The sequence below is a fragment of the Geotrypetes seraphini genome, chromosome 10, assembly GCF_902459505.1.
Source record: "Geotrypetes seraphini chromosome 10, aGeoSer1.1, whole genome shotgun sequence".
Classification (NCBI taxonomy): Eukaryota; Metazoa; Chordata; class Amphibia; order Gymnophiona; family Dermophiidae; genus Geotrypetes; species Geotrypetes seraphini.
Window position 1 is genome coordinate 112,493,129 of NC_047093.1, and position 21,283 is coordinate 112,514,411.

General features: G+C 45.0%; 1 protein-coding gene across 1 annotated transcript in view; it reads left to right on the forward strand.

Moving 5' to 3' along the window:
* Window positions 1–21,283, forward strand: part of TMCO1 (transmembrane and coiled-coil domains 1) — a 213,641-nt gene that overhangs the window by 189,853 nt on the left and 2,505 nt on the right. The window contains exon 6 of the mRNA XM_033960397.1: window positions 793–937. Within this exon, the coding sequence (XP_033816288.1) occupies window positions 793–937 (145 nt within the window). The remainder of the gene's footprint in view (window positions 1–792; window positions 938–21,283) is intronic.

The window sequence follows — 21,283 nt, forward strand, 5'->3', positions numbered from 1 at the left end:
TGAGATCTTTAAAAGAACCATACTCTTTTGACCAAATGTTGGCCTTCTCCCTATTTCTAGTTTAAAAGCTGCTCTATCTCCTTTTTTAAATGTTGATGCCAACAGCCTTGTTCTACTCTGGTTAAAGTGGAGCCTATCTTTCAGAAATAGGCTCCTCCTTCCCTAGAATAAGAACATAAGAATATCCATACCATTGGTTCATCGAGCCCAGTATCCTGTTTTCAACAGTGACCAATGCAAGTCATAAATAATTGGCATAAACCCAAATAGTAGCAACATTCCATGCTATTAATCCAGGCCCAGCAGTAGCTTTCCCATGTCTATCTCAATAGCAGTCTATTGACTTTTTCTCCAGGAACTTGCCCAACCAGATCTTTTTTTTAAACCCAGCTGCTCTAACCACCATTACCACATCCTCTGGCAGCAAGTTCCAGAGCTTAACTATTTATAAAAGTAAACATTCTAGCTTCATTGTTGGGGAATGAGGAACGTGTTACAGAACTGGAAGTGACAGATTTAATACTGAGATTCTGTCCCATCTATAGTGTCATTCCAATCTAGAAGAATTCACTAAATAATGCTATTAAATAATTGTTTTACTGGTTGACTGAAACTGTCTAAAGAAGATTGCTAAGGCCTTTGAGACTACTTATAGTACCTTTTATAACAATTTGAAGGTAGGGGTTTAAAAATGGCACTTTTGCTTGCCTGACCAGTGCCCCCCCCTAAATATGTTTGACTGGTGATGACACTGTTACTGAGTCATTTGTTTTTGTTTTATTTCTTGTACAGATTTGACGGTCGTGTAGTAGCCAAGCTTCCATTTGTTCCACTTTCTTATATCCAAGGCCTGTCCCACAGAAACCTTCTGGGAGAAGATTACACTGATTGTTCATTCATATTCCTCTATATCCTGTGCACTATGTCAATTAGACAGGTGAGCATGAATTTTTTTTTTCTTGTGTTCCTTTGCATGTTATCCATAATTCCCACCTATCAAGGCCAATGTTCCCTTTAAACTGTGCAAGAGTCTTCCACTTACGTTTCTGTTTCAATATCATATTTTCAATTGCTAGGGACAAGCAGATTCCCTGGATTCCTGCAGAGCTTGCCTGTCCCTTACTATTGAAAACGTGATACTGAAACAGCTCTCTCTGCTGACAGGAATATAGGTAGAAAACATCTGCACTACTTAGAGGGAACATAGGTCAAGGCTGCACCCTATATGGAATACAGGCAGTCCTCGAGTTACAGACGCCCGACTTAAGTACAACTTGTACTTAAGAATGTGGTTGCGGCTTCAGTTCTTTTCACTGAGCAGTATTTCCAGTGGCAAAGACTCCTACACTTCTTCTTTAGCAGATTCAGGAATGATGCATGGCCACATTAAGAACAGTTTGTGGTTGTGTATGCTGTAGGACATGGTGAAGGACATGGTGAGCGATCCCCGCGTAAAGCCGTGGTGGGCCACAGTTTGCCCGCGGGCCATGGAGACGCTATAGGCCAAATTGCCGCAGACACGGTAACAAAACTTTTCACCGCCCGCAAGAACGGTGAAAAGATTTGTCCCCCCTTTGCGACTGTAATTTACCATGCCATAGACTAGTCTTCAGGTTCCTCCGGCGACCATGTTGTCTTCATCGCCGACTTGTGCCGTTGCCATTCTGCATTGACTCCGCCACCTTTAGTGTACCGGCTCCCGATTGGGTCACCTCTTCCCGCTCAAGCAGTGAGGGGACCAATCGCTACTGCCACACATGATCTTGAAACCCCCATTTAATGGGTTGTAGTGATGCAGCAGTAGCGATTGGGAAGGATTTTGGAGCTGCGAGCAGGAGGACAGGTCGCTGGACTGGAGTCACCGACACAAAAACTGCGGACTCGGAGCTGGAAACTTCGGAGCTAGAATTTGGACGAAAGTTCTAAGGTAAGGTGGGCCACGTCCCCACACTTTCCTTCTGCTTGCCTGCCCAGGGTTCCCGGGGGGTGTTTCTTTCTTTGCTCCGGAGTCCGGTTGAGCTGATCGTGAAGGAATCCAAGATTAGCTGAGCCGGCAAGACTTTGCGAAGCTGCAGGCTCAGCTGATCTTAGATTCCCTCACGATCAGCTCAGCCAGACTCGAGTGCAAAGAAAGAACACCCCCCAACCCAAATCCAACTCCCCTTCTTGATCTCATGATGTAGTATCTTTTATCTTCTGCTCCTTACCTGCTCCCTGAAAACTTTGGAGCTAGAACAAGGTCCCCACACTTTCCTTCTGCTTGCCTGACCAACGTTCCTGGGGGGGGGGGGGGGGTCTTTTTTTTTACTCCGGAGTCCGGTTGAGATGATTGCGAGGGAATCCAAGATCAGCTGAGCTGGCAAGACTTCGCGAAGCTACAGGCTCAGCTGATCTTGGATTCCCTCATGATCAGCTCAACCGGACTCGGGAGCAAAGAAAGAACACCCCCCCCAACCTAAATCCAACTCCCGTTCTTGATCTCGTGGTATCTTTTTTTTTTTTTTTTTTCCTTCCTCTCCTTCCCTCCATTCTCTGTGTACAGTACAGCCTACAATTGGGAGATATCTTTATACTAATTATGAGGATCAGATATGGCTAAGGAAGACTAATGATTACAGCTAGAGCTGTATCAATGATAATGCTTGTATGGCTGAGAAACTGTGCTGGTATTTGCTCTCTCAGTGGACTAAATAGCGATTCTTATGTGTATTTGCTCTGTGCTGGTATTTGCTCTCTCTCTAATAAGTGGACTAACCCCCTCTTTTATTAAACAGCGCTAGCAGAGAGCTGAGCGGCTCCCGTGCTAGAAACTGCTAGCGCAGTTTAATAGAAGAGGCCCTAAGTGATTCTTGTATATTTGCTGTGCTGGTATCTTTTCTCTCTTGCTGAATTGATTCAGTTCATTCAAAAAACTAAAAAATCAGACTCCAATTCAGGCTTGCTCTTGGGCTTTTCCTCTGTCGCGGACGGGGAGACCGAGGAGAATGGCAGGAAGAGAATAGAGATGCCAGGCCCTGGGGTGGGGGGAAGACATAGTGATAGAGAGACAGACCCCTGGAAGAGTGGGTGGCAGATGTTAAAACTGGTGGTGTCTAGAGGGAAGAGAGAGAGAGAATGCAGAGAGGTGGAAAGATTCTGGACCAAGGAGGAAGGAAAGAAGGAGAGAGAGGCAGAAAAAGACCTGGAAGAAAGGAGAACAAATGCTGGACATAATTGGGGAGGGGGGCGGTTGCTGGAATATGGGAGGAGCAGACAGAGGGGGAGAGACCCTGACAAAGATCATAATAGAGGAGGGAAACCTGGATCCCTGGAACAAAGGTGGTGGTAGTTGGTGATGGTACAAAAGGAAAATGACACTGGATCTGGGGAAAAATTGTAGTGAAAATAACTATTTTCAATTTAGTGATCAAAATGTGTCGGTTTTGAGAATTTATATCTGTTGTCTATATTTTGCACTATATTTGTCTATTTTTCTATAGTTGTTACTGAGGTGACGTATATTTTAAAGTCAACTGCCTTCTCTTTGAAAAATAAAACAAATATTAATGATTAACATTTTCTCTGCATACAGTGTGCTTTGTGTTTCTTTTAATTTTGTGGTTTCCATAATCCAGAGATTGTGGATGATTTGTTGTTTATCCACGGGTTAAAAAATAAGGACAATTAAAAGTACAAGTTGTGTTTTGTTTTTGTATAGTTAAGCTGTAAAGTTGTAAAGAATGTTTCCTTTATACGTTAATAAAGATAAGTATATAAAATCATACCTGTTTTGAGGCATGCATGGATGCTGCAGGGACAGGGACAGGGCGGTGAAGGGAATGGCGGTGACGGGGCGGTGAAGGGGACGGGCGGTGAAGGGGACGATGGGACGGGGACAGATTTTTTTCCCTGTCATTCTCTATGCTGTACCTTAGAGGGAACTCTGACAATTGGCTCTTTTATCAGCTGGGAGCAGAGGTAAGCAACAAGAATCTTAAAATCTACAAGTTCTGAGTTACATACAAATCTGACTTAAGAACAGCTTTAAAAACGTAACTTGTTTTAACCCGGGGACTGCCTGTACTCTTTCAATATATGAATACAAAATCCATTAATGCACTCCATCTCATACAAACTTGGTAGGATACCATCAGATCAGTCTAAGACTACTTCAGAGGTGTTTAGATTGTAAGCTCCTTCGAGCAGGGACTGTCTTCTTTGTGACTCTGTACAGCGCTGCGTACATCTGGTAGCGCTATAGAAATAATTAATAGTAGTAGTAGCAGTGTTTGGTTATACTCTTAACAGCAAGCAGGATCTGTGGCATATGTTGAAAAAGCTTTGAATCTTCTGTTAGCTTTATGCATGTCAGATTTTGGAAGTGTAGCTGCTGTGAGCTGCAGAAAAGCTGTGAGCTGCAGAATGTAGTGACAGACTATTGTAGTATCTTACCAAGAATGTCATGGTCATGTCATGAACTATGATTGCCAAATCTGCAGAAAAACAGATAAGATACCACCATCATGGTATGCTTGCCATACTTTCTTTTAGGATCTTTTAATATTTTCAGAATTGTATTTTTCCTGGAGCCTTACCTTTTGAATCATAAAAATGACAGCCCATAAAGCCCATTTGGCTTGTCAAACCAAATACTGTAATGAGCTCTAAAATACCTTCATTTCCCTTAGAGGTCTTCTGTGATTGTCCCATTCTGTAATAGTTATTGGTATTAATGTGGTTGTTCACTTCTCTGTAGCCTCTTGGGAGGAGAAGATATATAAGTTAGGCTCTGGAATGCGTTGTCAGAGGATATGGTAAGAGTAGATATGGTTTTAAGAAAGGTTTGGACAAGTTCCTGGAGGAAAATTCCATAGGCTGTTATTGAGAAAGACATGGGGGAAGCCACTGCTTGCCCTATATTGGTAGCATGGAATAAATCTACTGTAGGGGCGTTTAATTTTCGAAAGGGCGACTATGATAAAATGAGGAAAATGGTTAAAAAGAAGTTAAAAGGATCAGTTGCAAAGGTTAGGACTGTAAACCAGTCATGGATGTTATTTAAAAATACCATCGTGGAAGCCCAGACCAGATGTATCAACAAAGGTGGAAAGAAGATGCAATGAGAGCCAGCATGGTTAAAAGGTGAAGTGAAAGAGTCTATTAGAGCCAAAAAAACATCCTTTAAAGAATGGAAAAAAGATCTGTATGAAGAAAATAGGAAGAAACACAAGCACTGGCAAGTTAGATGCAAAGCATTGATAAAGACAGCTAAGAAAATGAAGAGAAACTTGCAAAAGAGGCAAAAACTCATGCAATTTTTTTAGGTACATCAGAAGCAGAAAACCTGTGAGGGAATCTGTGGGACCGTTGGATGATCAAGGAGCGAAAGAGGCGCCCAAGGATGATAAGGCCATAGTGGAAAGACTGAATGAATTCTTTGCTTCAGTCTTTACGGAAGAAGATGAAAGAGATCTACCTGAATCAGAAATGGTTTTCAAGGGTGATGATGTGGAGAAACTGAAAGAAATCTCGGTGAATCTGGAAGATGTACTAAGCCAAATCGACAAGATACAAAGTGATAAATCACCAGGACCGGATGGTATACATCCCAGGGTATTAAAAAACTCAAAAATGAAATTGCTTACCTGCTGTTAGTGATCTGTAACCTGTCACTAAAATCATCTGTAGTACCTGAAGATTGGAGGGTGACCAATGTTATGTCGATTTTAAAAAAGGGCTCCAGGGGAGATCTGTGAAATTACAGACCAGTAAGCCTCACTTCGGTGCCGGGCAAAATGGTAGAAACGATTATAAAAAAATAAAATTGTGGAACATGTAGACAAACATGATTTAATGAGACGGAGTCAGCATAGGTTCAGCCGAGGGAGATCTTGCCTCACAAATTCGCTTGACTTCTTTGAAGGTGTGAATAAACATGGATATAGGTGAGCCGTTTGGTATAATGTATCTAGATTTTCAGAAAGCTTTTGATAAAGTCCCTCACGAGAGGCTCCTGAGAAAATTAAAGTGTCATGGGATAGGTGGCAAAGTTCAGTTGTGGATTAGGAATTGGTTATCAGATAGAAAACAGAGGGTAGGGTTAAATGGTCATTTTTCTCAATGGAGGAGAATAAACAGTGGAGTGCCACAGGGGTCTGTACTAGGACCGGTGCTATTCAACTTATTTATAAATGATCTGGAAATTGGAACGATGAGTGAGGTGATTAAATTTGCAGATGACACTAAACTGTTCAAAGTTGTTAAAACGCATGCAGATTGTGAAAAATTGCAGGCGGACCTTAGGAAATTGGAAGACTGGGCGTCCAAATGGCAGATGAAATTTAATGGGGGCAATTGTAAAGTGATGCACATTGGGAAGAATAACCTGAATCACAGTTACCGGATGCTAGGATCCACTTTGGAGATTAGTGCCCAAGAAAAAAATCTGGGTGTCATCGTAGACAATATGATGAAATCTTCTTCCCAATGTGCGTCGGCGGCCAAAAAAGCAAATAGGATGCTAGGAATTATTAAAAAAGGGATGGTTAATAAGACTAAGAATGTTATAATGCCCCTGTATCACTCCATGGTGCGACCTCATCTGGAGTATTGCGTTCAATTCTGGTCTCCTTATTTCAAGAAAGATATAGTGGCTCTAGAAAAGGTTCAAAGAAGAGCAACCAAGATGGTAAAGGGGATGGAACTCCTTTCGTATGAGGAAAGACTAAAACGGTTAGGGCTTTTCAGCTTGGAAAAGAGATGGCTGAGGGGAGGTACGATTGAAGTCTACAAAATCCTGAGTGGAGTAGATTGGGTACAGGTGGATCAATTTTTCACTCCGTCAAAAATTACAAAGATTAGGGGACACTCGATGAAGTTATAGGGAAATACTTTTAAAACCAATAAGAGGAAAAATGTTTTCACTCAGAGAATAGTTAAGCTCTGGAATGTGTTGCCAGTGGATGTGGTAAGAGCAGATAGCTTAGCTGGTTTTAAGAAAGGTTTGGACAAGTTCCTGGAGGAAAAGTCTATAGTCTGTTATTGAGAAAGACACGGGGAAAGCCACTGCTTGCCCTGTATTGGTAGCATGGAATATTGCTACACCTTGGGTTTTGGCCAGGTACTAGTGACCTGGATGGCCACTATGAGAATGGACTACTGGGCTTGATGGACTATTGGTCTGACCCAGTAAGGCTAATCATATGTTCTTATGTTCTAGGCCAGGAGTCTCCAAAGTCCCTCCTTGAGGGCCAAATCCAGTTGGGTTTTCAGGATTTCCCCAATGAATATGCATTGAAAGCAGTGCATGCACATAGATCTACATGCATATTCATTTAGGAAAACAAAAAGAGAGGGCAAAAAACTGGGTCTTAAACTGCCTATACACAAATGCTAGGAGCCTGAGGGCCAAAATGGGAGAACTAGAAATCACTGCCAGCAAAAAGGACCTAGACATAATTGGGGTCACAGAAACGTGGTGGACTGAGGACAATCAATGGGATGTGGCCATACCAGGGTACAAACTATACAGGAGAGACAGGACACATAAAAAGGGTGGAGAAATAGCGCTGTACATAAAAGACTCCATACCCTCAACCAGGATGGAAACAACAGTACGGGTGGATGGCTTGGAATCACTATAGGTTAAGCTACAGGGAGGAACTGGAGCAGACATTAAATTGGGTCTGTACTACCGCCCACCTGGACAACCTGAAGAAATCGACCAGGACCTGGAGGCAGAACTGAGGCAGGTATGCAGAAGCGGAAATGTGGTGGTGATGGGGGACTTCAACTATCCTGAGATAGACTAGAGTATTGGGCACTCAAACTGCGCAAGGGAGACCAAGTTCCTAGAGGTCACGAGGGACTGTTTCATGGAGCAACTGGTCACGGAACCAACATGGGGTGACGCCACTCTTGACCTAATCTTCAACGGACTAGGGGGGCCAGCAAAGGAGGTGGCAGTATTAGCCCCGCTAGGTAACAGCGATCACAACACGATCCAGTGCAGGCTAGAAATTGGATCATCAAAGGGGAAAAGAACCACAACGACGGCACTCAACTTCAAAAAAGGAAATTATGATGCCATGAGGGAAATGGTGGGAAAGAAACTCAAAGGCAACATAGGGAAGATAAAATCCGTAGAAAAAGCCTGGACCTTACTCAAGGGAACTGTGCACGAAGCGCAAAACCTGTGCATCCCCAAGTTCAGGAAAGGGTGCAAAAAAAATAGAACAAAAAACCCAGTGTGGATAACAAATGCAGTGAAGAAGGCGATAAGCGACAAGAAAGCATCGTTCAGGAAATGGAAAAAAGACCAAACAGAGGAGAACCAAAAAGTGCACAAAGAACACCAGAAGGAGTGTCACCGAGTGGTTAGAAAAGCAAAAAGAGAATACGAAGAGAGACTGGCAGAGGAAGCAACAAACTTCAAGCCGTTCTTCAGATACGTCAAGGGGAAGCAACCGGCAAGAGAAGAAGTGGGACCATTGGATGATGGAGACAGAAAGGGAGTAGTAAAAGAAGAGAAAGAGATAGCTGACAGGTTAAATGAGTTCTTCACGTCAGTCTTCACGGTGGAGAATACAACCAACATTCCGGAACCCGAGGAGATCGCAATAGGAGACCAAGATGATAAGCTGGTCAATTTAGAGGTAAGCCAGGAAGATGTACTCAGGCAGATAGACAGACTAAAGAGCGACAAATCGCCAGGTCCGGACGGCATTCACCCAAGGGTACTCAAGGAACTAAAAAACGAAATAGCGGAGCCACTTCGACAGATATACAACCTATCCTTAAAAACCGGAGAGATCCCAGAGGATTGGAAAATAGCACATGTTACGCCCATCTTCAAGAAGGGCTCAAGGGGCGACCCAGGAAACTACAGGCCGGTGAGCCTGACCTCAGTCCCGGGAAAGATGATGGAGGCACTAATTAAAGACAGCATCTGTGAGCACACCGAAAAAAATGGGCAGCTAAAACCTAGTCAACATGGCTTCTGCAAGGGCAGGTCATGCCTCACAAACTTATTGTACTTCTTTGAGGGGGTGAACAGCCAGGTGGATAAAGGGGAATCTATAGACATCATTTACCTTGACTTCCAAAAAGCTTTCGACAAGGTACCACACGAGAGACTGCTTAAGAAGATATGGAACCATGGGGTGCAAGGGGAGGTCCACCAATGGATCAAAAACTGGCTGGCAAACAGGAAGCAGAGGGTTGGTGTAAAGGGCCATTACTCAGGCTGGAAAGGGGTCACGAGCGGAGTTCCATAGGGGTCGGTGCTAGGACCGCTCCTGTTCAATATCTACATAAACGATCTAGAGGCGGGAACCAAGTGTGAGGTCATTAAATTTGCAGATGACACCAAACTATACAGCAGGGCTCAAACCAGGGAAGACTGCAAAGATCTCCAAAAGGATCTAACGCAGCTGGAAAAGTGGGCCGAAAAATGGCAAATGAGCTTCAACATAGGAAAATGCAAGGTCATGCACGTGGGGAAAAAGAACCCAATGTTCACGTACAGAATGGGGGGAACACCGCTAGGGGTCAGTAACCTGGAGAGAGACCTGGGAGTGATGGTAGATGCAACATTGAAGGCATTGGCGCAGTGCGCCACAGCCTCAAAGAAAGCAAACAGAATGTTGGGTATCATTAAAAAGGGTATTACGACCAGGACAAAGGAAGTCATCATGCCGCTGTATCGTGCAATGGTGAGGCCGCATCTGGAGTACTGTGTCCAGTACTGGTCGCCGTACCTCAAGAAGGACATGGCAGTACTTGAAGGAGTACAAAGAAGAGCAACTAAACTGATAAAGGGAATAGAAAATCTCCCATATACCGACAGATTGAAGCAGTTGGGACTTTTCTCACGGGAAAAGCGGAGACTTAGAGGAGACATGATAGAAACCTTCAAGATCCTGAAGGGCATAGAAAAAGTAGACAGAGACAGATTTTTCAATTTAAGGGGCACCACAAGTACGAGGGGGCACTCGGAGAAATTAAAAGGGGACAGGTTTAGAACAAACGCTAGGAAGTTCTTTTTCACTCAGAGGGTGGTGGATACATGGAACGCGCTTCCAGAGGCTGTTGTAGACAAGAAAACATTAAATGGTTTCAAAGAAGGTTTGGATAGATTCCTAGAAGAAAAAGGGATTGAAGGGTATAGATAGGTATAGACCACTACTCAGGCAATGGGCCTGATGGGCCGCCGTGGGAGCGGACCGCTGGGCAGAATGGACCTATGGTCTGCCTCAGCGGAGGCAACTTCTTATGTTCTTATGTTCATTGGGGAAATCCTGAAAACCCGACTGGATTCAGCCCTCAAGTAGGGACTTTGGAGACCACTGTTCTAGGCAATAAATAAATTGGTTCTGTATTTTGGTTTTTTTAGGACAGGTTGGTCCTGATTTTTCCTTACATGCAGAGGCTTGTAGGTGTGATTTCCCAATTCCATTATTTAAGGAAAACAAAATGATAAACCCACACAGATATTATAACCCAAGAATGGATCATCCTCTTCTGAAAATCTGGAGCCATTTGGCAGCCTTACCTACCGTTGGGGGCCCAACATAGCCACTAGAAGCCGACCTGAGTACCGGTTTCAGATTTGGCACCAAAAGATAGCCATAGCTCTGTTACTGCTGATGCAAACCTGTCCCCCCCCCCCCCCAACCAGCCTCCTCCCCTTCCGGGCTGTCTACTGGCTCACCAGCTCTGCCGTCCCACCCCCACAGTAGGCTCTCCCCGGACCAACCTTTTAAAAGTTCTGGTAGTTTAGTGGCCATTTTAGTGCAGGAGCATCCTGAGTTGTGAAAATGGCAGCTATGACTTTCAGTGGCAGTCTCGCAAGACTGCCGCTGGAGGTTGCAGCCACCACATGCAGATAGTTACTACTGCTCATGCCATTCCCAATGCCAAAATGGTGGCCAGGACCTCCCAAAGCAATCTTAGGCTGCTGCAGGAAGTCACAACCACTATTTTTACAATTTAGCCAATTTGGTATGCTCTTGGCCCAAAGAGGCCACTAGACCACCAGGGCTTTTAAAAGATAGGCCCAGGAGGAGAGGTGAAGGCAGAGCTGGTGGCCGTCCTGGAGTGTGTAACGAATTTGCTGTTTGAGTGGGGGGGGGGGGGTTGGGTCATAGTTCCGCCTGCAACAGAGTAGTAGATTTTGGCTATGAATTTGATTTCGTCCAGAACCAAACCAACTGGTTTTGGTCGGCCTCTAATATCCACTAGTCATGATTTGTTGACTCATGTTCCTATCTTCTCCTGGAGCAGGGGTTGGCAATTCCAGTCCTCGAGAGCAGGAGCCAGGTCAGGTTTTCAGGATATCCACAATAAATATGTATGAGATAGATTTGCATCTTAAGAAGGCAGTGCATGCAAATCCATCTCATACATATTCATTGTGGATATCCTGAAAACGTGACCTGGCTCCGGCTCTTGAGGACCGAAATTACCTATCCCTGACCTCTGGGACCACCTGGCCAGGCAGGTTTTCAGGACACCTACGATGAATATTTATGAAAGATATTTGCATGTAGTGGAAGAAGTGCATGCTAATATATCTTCTAGTGCAATGTGTCTAGTGGTCCTGAAATGATAGGGTCCTATATCTCAACTCGCAAGTTTCTTTCAGAAAATTGTCAATCATGTTTTTGACTCTGCCTCTTTCCCAGGGAGCTGCTTCTGCCCCCTCAGTTTCTTTTCTGCGGACAAGTTGCTCAGAGATGCTTCTGATTTGCTCTGTGGTTTTATTATTTTGGGGTATTTTTCTCAGTGTTCGTTTGAAGGCTGTGTCCAGAGGTTCCCACTTGTTAGGACTTCTGCCTGGGAGATGATGCAGACCAGCGAGGCAGAGGTCTACTGCTAGCAGGATCAGCCCTTTGGGGCACCTAGCTAGTCAGCCTTTTATATTTTTTGACCTCGGGGCTGTCCCCTGTGCAACTACTTACATCTCTGATTTACTCAGGAGCTTGAGCACAGGCTGTTTGGCTCCTTCCTGGCTTGGTCGGGACTAACAGTGGGCCTGCTTGGTCCTCTCCCCCTCCGAGGTTTTCCAGGGGTTGAAGCTCAGTCCAATTGGCAGCCAGAAGACTGGGTTTGTCCAGTGAATATGTGAGGCAGAGTTTTTCTCTATTAGTTCCAGATGAAATACTATGCTCAGGCAGACAGGCAAGCACCATCATGTTTTCCCGCATCTGTCAAAACTTCACTGGCTTCCGGTGATTTCTAGGATTCACTTCCTCCCCTAATTCCACTATCCTGGAATTCTTAAACTATCTTTCCCCTCGTTAAAAGGCGTCATTTATGCAGGTAAATTAGGGAAATCCCTTTTCTTCAAATTCACTGAGCTTTGGAATAACCTTCCTGCTCCACTGCGGAACTTAGGCTCATTCCAATTATTCCGAAAGCATCTGAAAACCTGGCTTTTCTCTAAAATGTAAAGCTATCTATTTAAAATGTAAAGCTATCTATCCTCTTTATAACCTCTAATTTCTTATTATGTCTTTCCCTCATTTATTGAATTACCTGTAAACCGTGCCGAGCTCTATCTTTATGGAGAGGATGCGGTATACAAACATAAAGTTTAGTTTAGTTTAGAGTGAGTAAAGCTATTATAGCCTATGGGGAAAATAAGGGAGGGGAGGGGTGGCAAAACTCATTTTTGAAGGCTTCTGCAGCCAGAGTCTAAGTTGCCCATCTTTAAACACCATTCCCTGCATTTTTTGACTTTCAGGAAAGTGTCCACGGGCTGTTTTGGGCAAAATTTTACTGGTGGTGGGCCATCTTGTATTCTAAACAATCTTTTTTTCCGACTCCTCCATCTGCCTCAAAACCCCTCAATTTTGCTTAAAATTGACAAGGTTGGACTCATCAGGTTGTCTTACCCCATATCGTGCCAGGTTTGTGCTGGATGGACAGCCAGGGAGCATCCATGTTCTGCATGCTTTAGAGTGTGCAGGGGTGGGGCAGGAGATATGTTCCCAGGGGAAGCGACCCTTTCCAGGCCCCTCCAAAGGTGCTTTGGCCAAACGCAGTCACATGGGTGCTGTGGAACCCAGGAGAACCTGCAAGGGGTTCCTGCCAGGGTCTTGAAGATGTCACAGACTTGGAAAAGCGCTTTGAGCTTTTTATGGTATGAGAGCACTGGTACTTTGGGCTGACATTGAAGTAGATGCTTTCGATGTGTAAGGCTGTGACGTCTTCTCAGTATTTATGCTGGTGCTGAACAACTTTTCTTGTTGGAGCTTTCGACTCTTGATGGTACATTTTTGCAGGGTAGAACACCATGCGCAGGATTCAATGCAGTGTTCTGGGCCAAGGCACTCTAAGCACTAACTATGTGGGTCAGTGATGGAAATCTGCCGTTGGCACTTGCAATACTTTTTAAAAATGGTTAGCGGCCGGGACATCGACAGAAAAAAACGCCTCAGTCAAATTGAATTCAATGGCTGAGGAAAGTGAAGAGGCTTCGGTGAGAACAGCAAGAAAAAAAAAATGTCCTTGGTTTTCTTTTTTTTAAGAATTAAATTAGAAAAGAAAGTAAATTGAATAAAACAAGAAGAAAAAAAGATGTGTGAACAGGAAGGCAAAAGGCAAAAATTTGAACAACGTTTAAAAAACCTGACTTAGCTCCGTGGAAAATTAAGAACTGAGGAGCCATAAGCGGCATCGGGCAGGAAGGCATTTGCACATGCGCAGTGCGGGCAGTTTGTGAACTCTCTCAAGTTCTTAAAATGGCAATGCACTATTTAAGCTGTCTGTACCGTGGCTCCATGAATGATATCACCCACATGCGAGAATATGCTACCTGCTTGTCCAGGCAGAATGCTATTTTTTATTTACGGGTTTTATTTTTGCTGTTTATGCCGCAGATTTGCTGGTGGTGGCCATCTTGGATTTTCAATTATCTTTTTTTCAGTTTTATTTCTACCTACCCTTCGATTTGCTTAAAAATCATTTGGGTGGACTCCCTAACCCCTAATCTGCTGGATGTGTGCATTGTTTGCACCGGATCATCAATGTGTCATAGTGCCCTAGTGGAGGGAGCAGTAGCTTTGGCCTTCACCTCCTCCAAGTACTCTAGGGCTGGGGAACTGGCCTGGGTCCATGCCTTCAGAAAAAAATGTCATCCAGAGGCGGTTCTTGAGTCTGGCGCAAAATGTATGTGTTCTGAGTCTGGGGACTTTTTTTTGGTGCGGCGTGTATGTCTCGACAGTGCCCTGCCATGGTTGCGAGGAGTGACTTTTCACTGGAATTTATCCAGTTTCTTTGGAAAGCGTATTCTTCAGACTCCTCTTTTACGCAGCCAGCGAGTGTGTTGGGTCTTTCTCAGCCTGTGGTGTTGGTAGCGGAGCATCCTCTCATCCAACGGTGGCAGAACTCAACTGCAGTAGTGGCCCTTCAGATATTATGCCTCTTCTGTCCCCTGACACTGCTTTTATATTGGATCTAGCTGATACCATTGCTGGGACTAGTCACCTCAGCTGCCCTGAGAGTTCAAATTTGGCTGCTGATCATTCTAGCTGTAAACTTTTTAGCATGGTTATGTCCACCTTTTTATTGCTGATATTCTGAAAGAGCTCAAATTGGATTATCCACCTTTTTTCCTTCCCATCCACAACTCCTTGGTCTGGCTACCCCAGAAAGCTCTTTCCAACCTTCTAATGCTATGTCTAAGCTTTATCCCTGACTTCTGATTTTCAGCAGGGTTTTGAAAAGCCTGAGTTGGATTCTACCATGGTGCAGGTTATCTGGAGCACAGCCCTCCCTAGGGATGGGGTGGTGCTACTTCAGGATTTTCAAGATCGCAGGGTGGACATTATGTTGAAAAGGCTTTTGGGGTGGTGTCTTTAGGCAATCAAAGCGGTGGCCACTTCCTTTAAGGCGCAAGCCTGTCATACCAGACTGCGCAGTGTGTCCTTTGTGGAGGTGCATGCCTGTCCTCCACTGGGAAGGATGGTGTTAATTATGTGGTGGACGCCTTTTCTGCTCTCCCAGTTAGAAAAGTTTCTGCTCATGCAGTGTCTGCATGCTGGACTGTTTGGATCCATCATTGGGCTGGGAACACTGCCTCAAAGTCCACTTTCAGCAGTCTTCCTTTCAAGGGCCAGTTTTTTGGTCAAGGTATAGATGACCTTATCACCAGCATGGCCAAGTGCCGCCCTAAATCTCTCCCTGTGAACAAGTTTCACCAGACGTAGAAATTTTCGTTCCTCCTGTAGGTGTAATCAGGGATCCACAGGTTCTTCCTCCCAGAGATATTCCCTGGGCTACCACCCTCATTACAACAGTTCCAATTCCAGGCTTCCTCAGGCTTCAGGTTCCCGTGCAGCGACTGCAACCAGAAATGCCCTGATTACGCTAGGGGTCAGGCAGGGCTTCATATTGGAGGCCGATTTCTTATATCAGGAGTGGACTCGAGTGTCATCGGATCAGTGGGTGCTGGCTGTCATTTGGGAGGGGCACAAGGTAGACCTCTTTTACCTGCCTCCGGATTTGTTTCTGGACTCTGGCAGGTCAGCCGGTAAAGGAGTCCAGGGTCCGCGATACTCTGCAATGTCTGTTAGACATCGGAGAGATGAAACCCGTTCCAGAACATGAATCGGCCTTAGGCAGATACTCTTTATACTTCATCGTGCCACAGAAAGGCTCAGAGGATCTAAATCGATGAATCACTTCTTTTGGATTCCTCATTTTTGCATGGAAACAGTGCACACAGTGATAGCGGCTGTCTCTCCAGGAGAGTTTCTGGCGTCCTTGGATCTCACAAAGGCGACCCGGAGCATCGCAGGTTTCTGCATTTTCTATGTTCTTCATCAGCATTTGCAGTTTGCAGCTCTGTCCTTTGCCTTACAACAGCGTCCTGCGCTTTCATCAATGTAATGGTAATTTTGGCGGCCTTTCTCCGCTGACAAGGGGTCCAGGTCCATCCTTTCTTGAACAACTGGTTGATCCAGGCTCCGTCTTGTCAGAAGTGCGAAAGTGCGGTGGAGATGGTGGTGTCTCTGCTGCAGGCGTTGGAAACTTCAGGAAGAGCCACTTGATGCCCTTCCAGTCCCTGAAGTATCTGTGCCTTCTCTTTGACAGACAGGGTCACACTGACAGAAACTTTAATAGATCAGAGATCTCCTAGACCATCTGGCTACCACAGCCTGGCATTATCTTCAGGTTCTGGGGTCAATGGTAGCCTCCTTGGAGGTGGTCCCCTGGACCAGAGAGCAAATGTGCCCTTTACAGGAGCCCCTTCTCTCTCGATGGCGTCTGCAGCATCATTCCTTTCAGATGCTATGCCCCTGGATGAAGCCAGCTTGCAGCAGTTTGAGCTGGTGACTTCAGGAGGGGGGCTCTCTGCCAGGCAGGCTTCTTCGGATTTCAGAGTGGATGACTTATGACGGATGCCAGCCTGTCAGAATGGGGTGCTCACTGCAGGGACCACTCCATTCAGGGGCAAGGGACTCCTTGTTAGAAATTTTGGTCAATTAATAATTGGAGGCTCTTTGGCTGGTGTTACTTGCTCTCCAGCCCATTCTGGAAGGAAAAGTGGTGCGAGTAACGTGGTGCGAGGGCGTGAAACCTTTTGTAAACACTTTAGCTTTTTCTGAAATACTGCCTGCATATGGAAAGGGAGAGCAAAGAGTGAAAAACACAGAGGACTTTAATAGATGGCTCAAAGCCTGGTGTCATCAAGAAGGCTTCAGGTACATAGGAGGATAGGGAAATACATGGAAGGACAAGAAGCTATATTGCACTGATGGGCTACATATTACTACAGCAGGAAAAAGAAACCTTGCAGAGAAATTTAGACAATATTTTTCTAGGCATTTAAACTAGAAGGTGGGGGTGGTGTATGTACGAAGGACAATTATAGAGACCACCCCTGGCAAAAGAAAAGATGTGATAGTAGTAAAGACTGCAACATAAGCAATATCAGCAACTCATTTCTTAGTATTGCAACGGAAAGTGAAACGAAACAAAAATCCATACGAAAAAGGAGATTATCGCTGAAAAATAGCTGGAAAGCGATGACCAAAAATGCTCGCAGTCTAAGCAACAAAGTTCATGATCTGCAAGCCCTGATGTTAGAGGCAGATATTGTCGCTATCACAGAGACATGGTTCAGTGAATCACATGGATGGGATGCAAACATACCGGGATATAATTTTTTTAGGAAGGACAGAGATGGTCATAAAGGTGGAGGAGTAGCTCTCTATGTAAAGATCAATATCCAAGCGACCGAAATGCAAGGGACCTGGGGAGAGGAAGAAGCGATATGGATTGCTCTGAAAAGAGAAGATGGAACTTCTATCTATGTGGGTGTAGTCTACAGACCTCCGACTCAATCGCAGCAAATTGATAAGGATCTGATTGTGGATATCCAAAAGTTTGGAAGGAAAGAGGAGGTTCTGCTGTTGGGAGATTTCAAACTGCCGGATGCGGACTGGAATGTTCCGTCTGCAGAATCGGAAAGAAGTAGGGAGATTGTGGATGCCTTTCAAGAGGCTCTGCTCAGACAAATGATGACGGAACCCACAAGGGAAAAAGCGATATTGGATCTGGTCCTCACAAATGGAGAGAGTATCTCTAATGTTCGAGTGGGTGCTCACCTGGGAAGTAGCGATCATCAAACGGTTTGGTTTGATATAACGGCTAAAGTGGAGAGCGGCCGCACGATACTTAAAGTCCTAGATTTCAAACGTACGGACTTTAATGCTATGGGAGAGTACCTGAAGAAAGAGCTGTTAGGATGGGAGGACATAAGAGAAGTGGAAAGACAGTGGTCTAAGCTGAAAGAAGCGATAAAAATGGCTACGGACCTTTATGTGAAGAAAATCAATAAAAACAAGAGTAAAAAGAAGCCGATATGGTTCTCCAACCTAGTGGCTGAGAAAATAAAGGCGAAAGAGTTGGCGTTTGTGAAATATAAAAAAAACCAAGAAGAGGAGAGCAGAAAGGACTACAGGGTGAAACTGAAAAAAGCCAAGAGAGAGATACGTCTGGCGAAAGCACAGGCGGAAGAACAAACGGCTAAAAATGTAAAAAAGGGAGACAAAAATTTTTCAGATATATTAGTGAAAGGAGGAAGATGAAAAATGGAATTACTAGGCTAAAAGATGATGGGAACCAATATGTGGAAAGTGATGAGGAGCAAGCGAATGTGCTAAACAAATACTTCTGTTCTGTGTTCACAGAAGAAAATCCTGGAGAAGGACCAAGATTGTCTAGCAAAGTTACATGAGAAAATGGAGTAGATTCTGCGCCGTTCACAGAGGAGGGTGTTTATGAGCAACTTGAAAAACTGAAGGTGGACAAAGCGATGGGACCAGACGGGGGATCCATTCCAGGATACTAAGGGAGCTCAGAGAGGTTCTGGCGAGTCCTATTAAAGATTTGTTCAACAAATCTCTGGAGACAGGAGTGATTCCTGGGGATTGGAGGAGAGCGGATGTGGTCCGTATTCATAAAAGTGGTCACAGGGATGAAGCAGGAAACTATAGGCCGGTGAGCCTCACTTCAGTTGTTGGAAAAATAATGGAAGTTTTGCTGAAAGAAAGGATAGTGTACTTCCTTGAATCTAATGGGTTACAGGATCCGAGGCAACATGGCTTTACAAAAGGTAAATCGTGCCAAACGAACCTGATTGAATTTTTTGATTGGGTGACCATAGAGCTGGATCAAGGACATATGCTAGATGTAATTTACTTGGATTTCAGCAAAGCCTTTGATACAGTTCCTCATAGGAGGCTGTTGAACAAACTTGAAGGGCTGAAGTTAGGACCCAAAGTGATGAGCTGGGTCAGAAACTGGCTGTCAGACAGACGCCAGAGGGTGGTGGTTAATGGAAGTCGCTCGAAGGAAGGAAAGGTGAGTAGTGGAGTCCCTCAGGGATCAGTGCTGGGCCCAATCCTGTTCAATATGTTTGTGAGTGACATTGCTGAAGGGTTACAAGGAAAAGTATGCCTTTTTGCAGATGATACCAAGATTTGTAACAGAGTAGACACCGAAGAGGGAGTGGAAAATATGAAAAAGGATCTGCAAAAGTTAGAGGAATGGTCTAATGCCTGGCAACTAAAATTCAATGCAAAGAAATGCAGAGTAATGCATTTGGGGATTAGTAATAGGAAGGAACCGTATATGCTGGGAGGAGAGAAGCTGATATGCACGGACGGAGAGAGGGACCTTGGGGTGATAGTGTCCGAAGATCTAAAGGTGAAAAAACAGTGTGACAAGGCAGTGGCTGCTGCCAGAAGGATGCTGGGCTGTATAAAGAGAGGTGTAGTCAGTAGAAGGAAGAAGATGTTGATGCCCCTGTACAGGTCATTGGTAAGGCCCCACTTGGAGTATTGTGTTCAATTTTGGAGACCGTATCTGGTGAAGGACGTAAGAAGACTTGAGGCGGTCCAGAGGAGGGCGACAAAAATGATGGGAGGCTTGCGCCAGAAGACGTACGAGGAGAGACTGGAAGCCCTGAATATGTATACCCTAGAGCAGGGATGTCCAATGTCGGTCCTTGAGGGCCGCAATCCAGTCGGGTTTTCAGGATTTCCCCAATGAATATACATGAGGTCAATTTGCATGCACTGCTTTCATTGTATGCTAATAGATCTCATGCATATTCATTGGGGAAATCCTGAAAATCCGACTGGATTGCGGCCCTCGAGGACCGACATTGGACACCCCTGCCCTAGAGGAAAGGAGAGACAGGGGAGATATGATTCAGACGTTCAAATATGTAGAACAAAATCTTTTTCAGAGAAAGGAAAATGGTAAAACCAGAGGACATAATTTGAGGTTGAGGGGTGGTAGATTCAAAGGCAACGTTAGGAAATTCTACTTTACGGAGGGTGGTGGATGCTTGGAATGCGATCCCGAGAGAGGTGGTGGAGAGTAAAACTGTGACTGAGTTCAAAGAAGCATGGGATGAACACAAAGGATCTAGAATCAGAAAATAAGATTAAATATTGAACTAAGGCCAGTACTGGGCAGACTTGCACGGTCTGTGTCTGTATATGGCCGTTTGGTGGAGGATGGGCTGGGGAGGGCTTCAATGGCTGGGAGGGTGTAGATGGGCTAGAGTAAGTCTTAACAAAGATTTCGGCAGTTGGAACCCAAGCACAGTACAGGGTAAAGCTTTGGATTCTTGCCCAGAAATAGCTAAGAAAAAAAATTTAAATTGAATCAGGTTGGGCAGACTGGATGGACCATTTGGGTCTTTATCTGCCGTCATCTACTATGTTACTATGTTAATATGAGTATTCTCCGACAATGCCACAGTGGTGGCGTACATAAGTCATCATGTAGAAGCACATCTTCTGTCTCTCTTAGTGGCTGGAGTCAACAAGGTGTGGCGCACTTCTCAGCCAACGACAACTGGACTCAGGATAATGCAGAAGGCGTTCGGTCAAATCGTACAGTGCTGGGTCAGCCCTAGATGGACTTAATGTCTTCAGCAGAGAATTCAAAGGCCAGGTGCCTTTACAGTCGATAAAACAGGGCTGGATGCCTTGTTTCAGCCCTGGCTGGCTCACGAGCTCCTGTATGTGTTCCCTCCTTGGCCACTGGCTGGTCGGGTCATCTACTGGATAGCAATGCATCCCAACGCTGGATAGCAAAGCAACGCTGATGAATCTAGTAGCTCTGGACTGGCCTTATCACCCATGGTATGTGGATTTTGTCTGTCTTCAGCGAGATGGAATACTCCGGCTCCCTCTTCATTGATCTCTTCTCAATCAGGGGCCGGTGCCCATGGAAAACCCACGGCGCTTTGGTTTTACAGCATGGCTCTTGAGCACTCGGCCTTGATGAATCGCGGTTATTCGGATGTAGTTAATGCAACTCTTTTGCACTTGAACAAACCCTCTACTATGGCTTCTTATGCCAAAGCCTAGAAGGCTTTCCAACGGTGGTGTGCTAAGGATCAGGTGGAGCCTGAGAGGGCACTCCTTTTGGTTGTCCTGGCTTTTCTTCAGAAGAGCCTAGAAAAAGGTTTAGCAGTGGCCTCCCTTAAAGTTCAGGTTGCAGGCCTTTCATGTTTTAGAGCATGCAGAGGTGCTAGTTCGCTTCCTGCTCATCCAGATGTGCCAGGTTTATGAGAAGGACACTTCGTTTGTGACCTTCCTTGCATCTTCCTTTCCCTTTGTGGAATTTTACCATTGATTTGCAAGACCTTTGAGAGACCCCATTCGAACCAATGAAGGATGCTTCTCTTCTGGACCTAAAGATTAAGACTATCTTTCTGGTCACCGTAGTCTCAGCATGATGTATGTCAGAGCTTCAGGCTTTTTCGTGCCGGAAA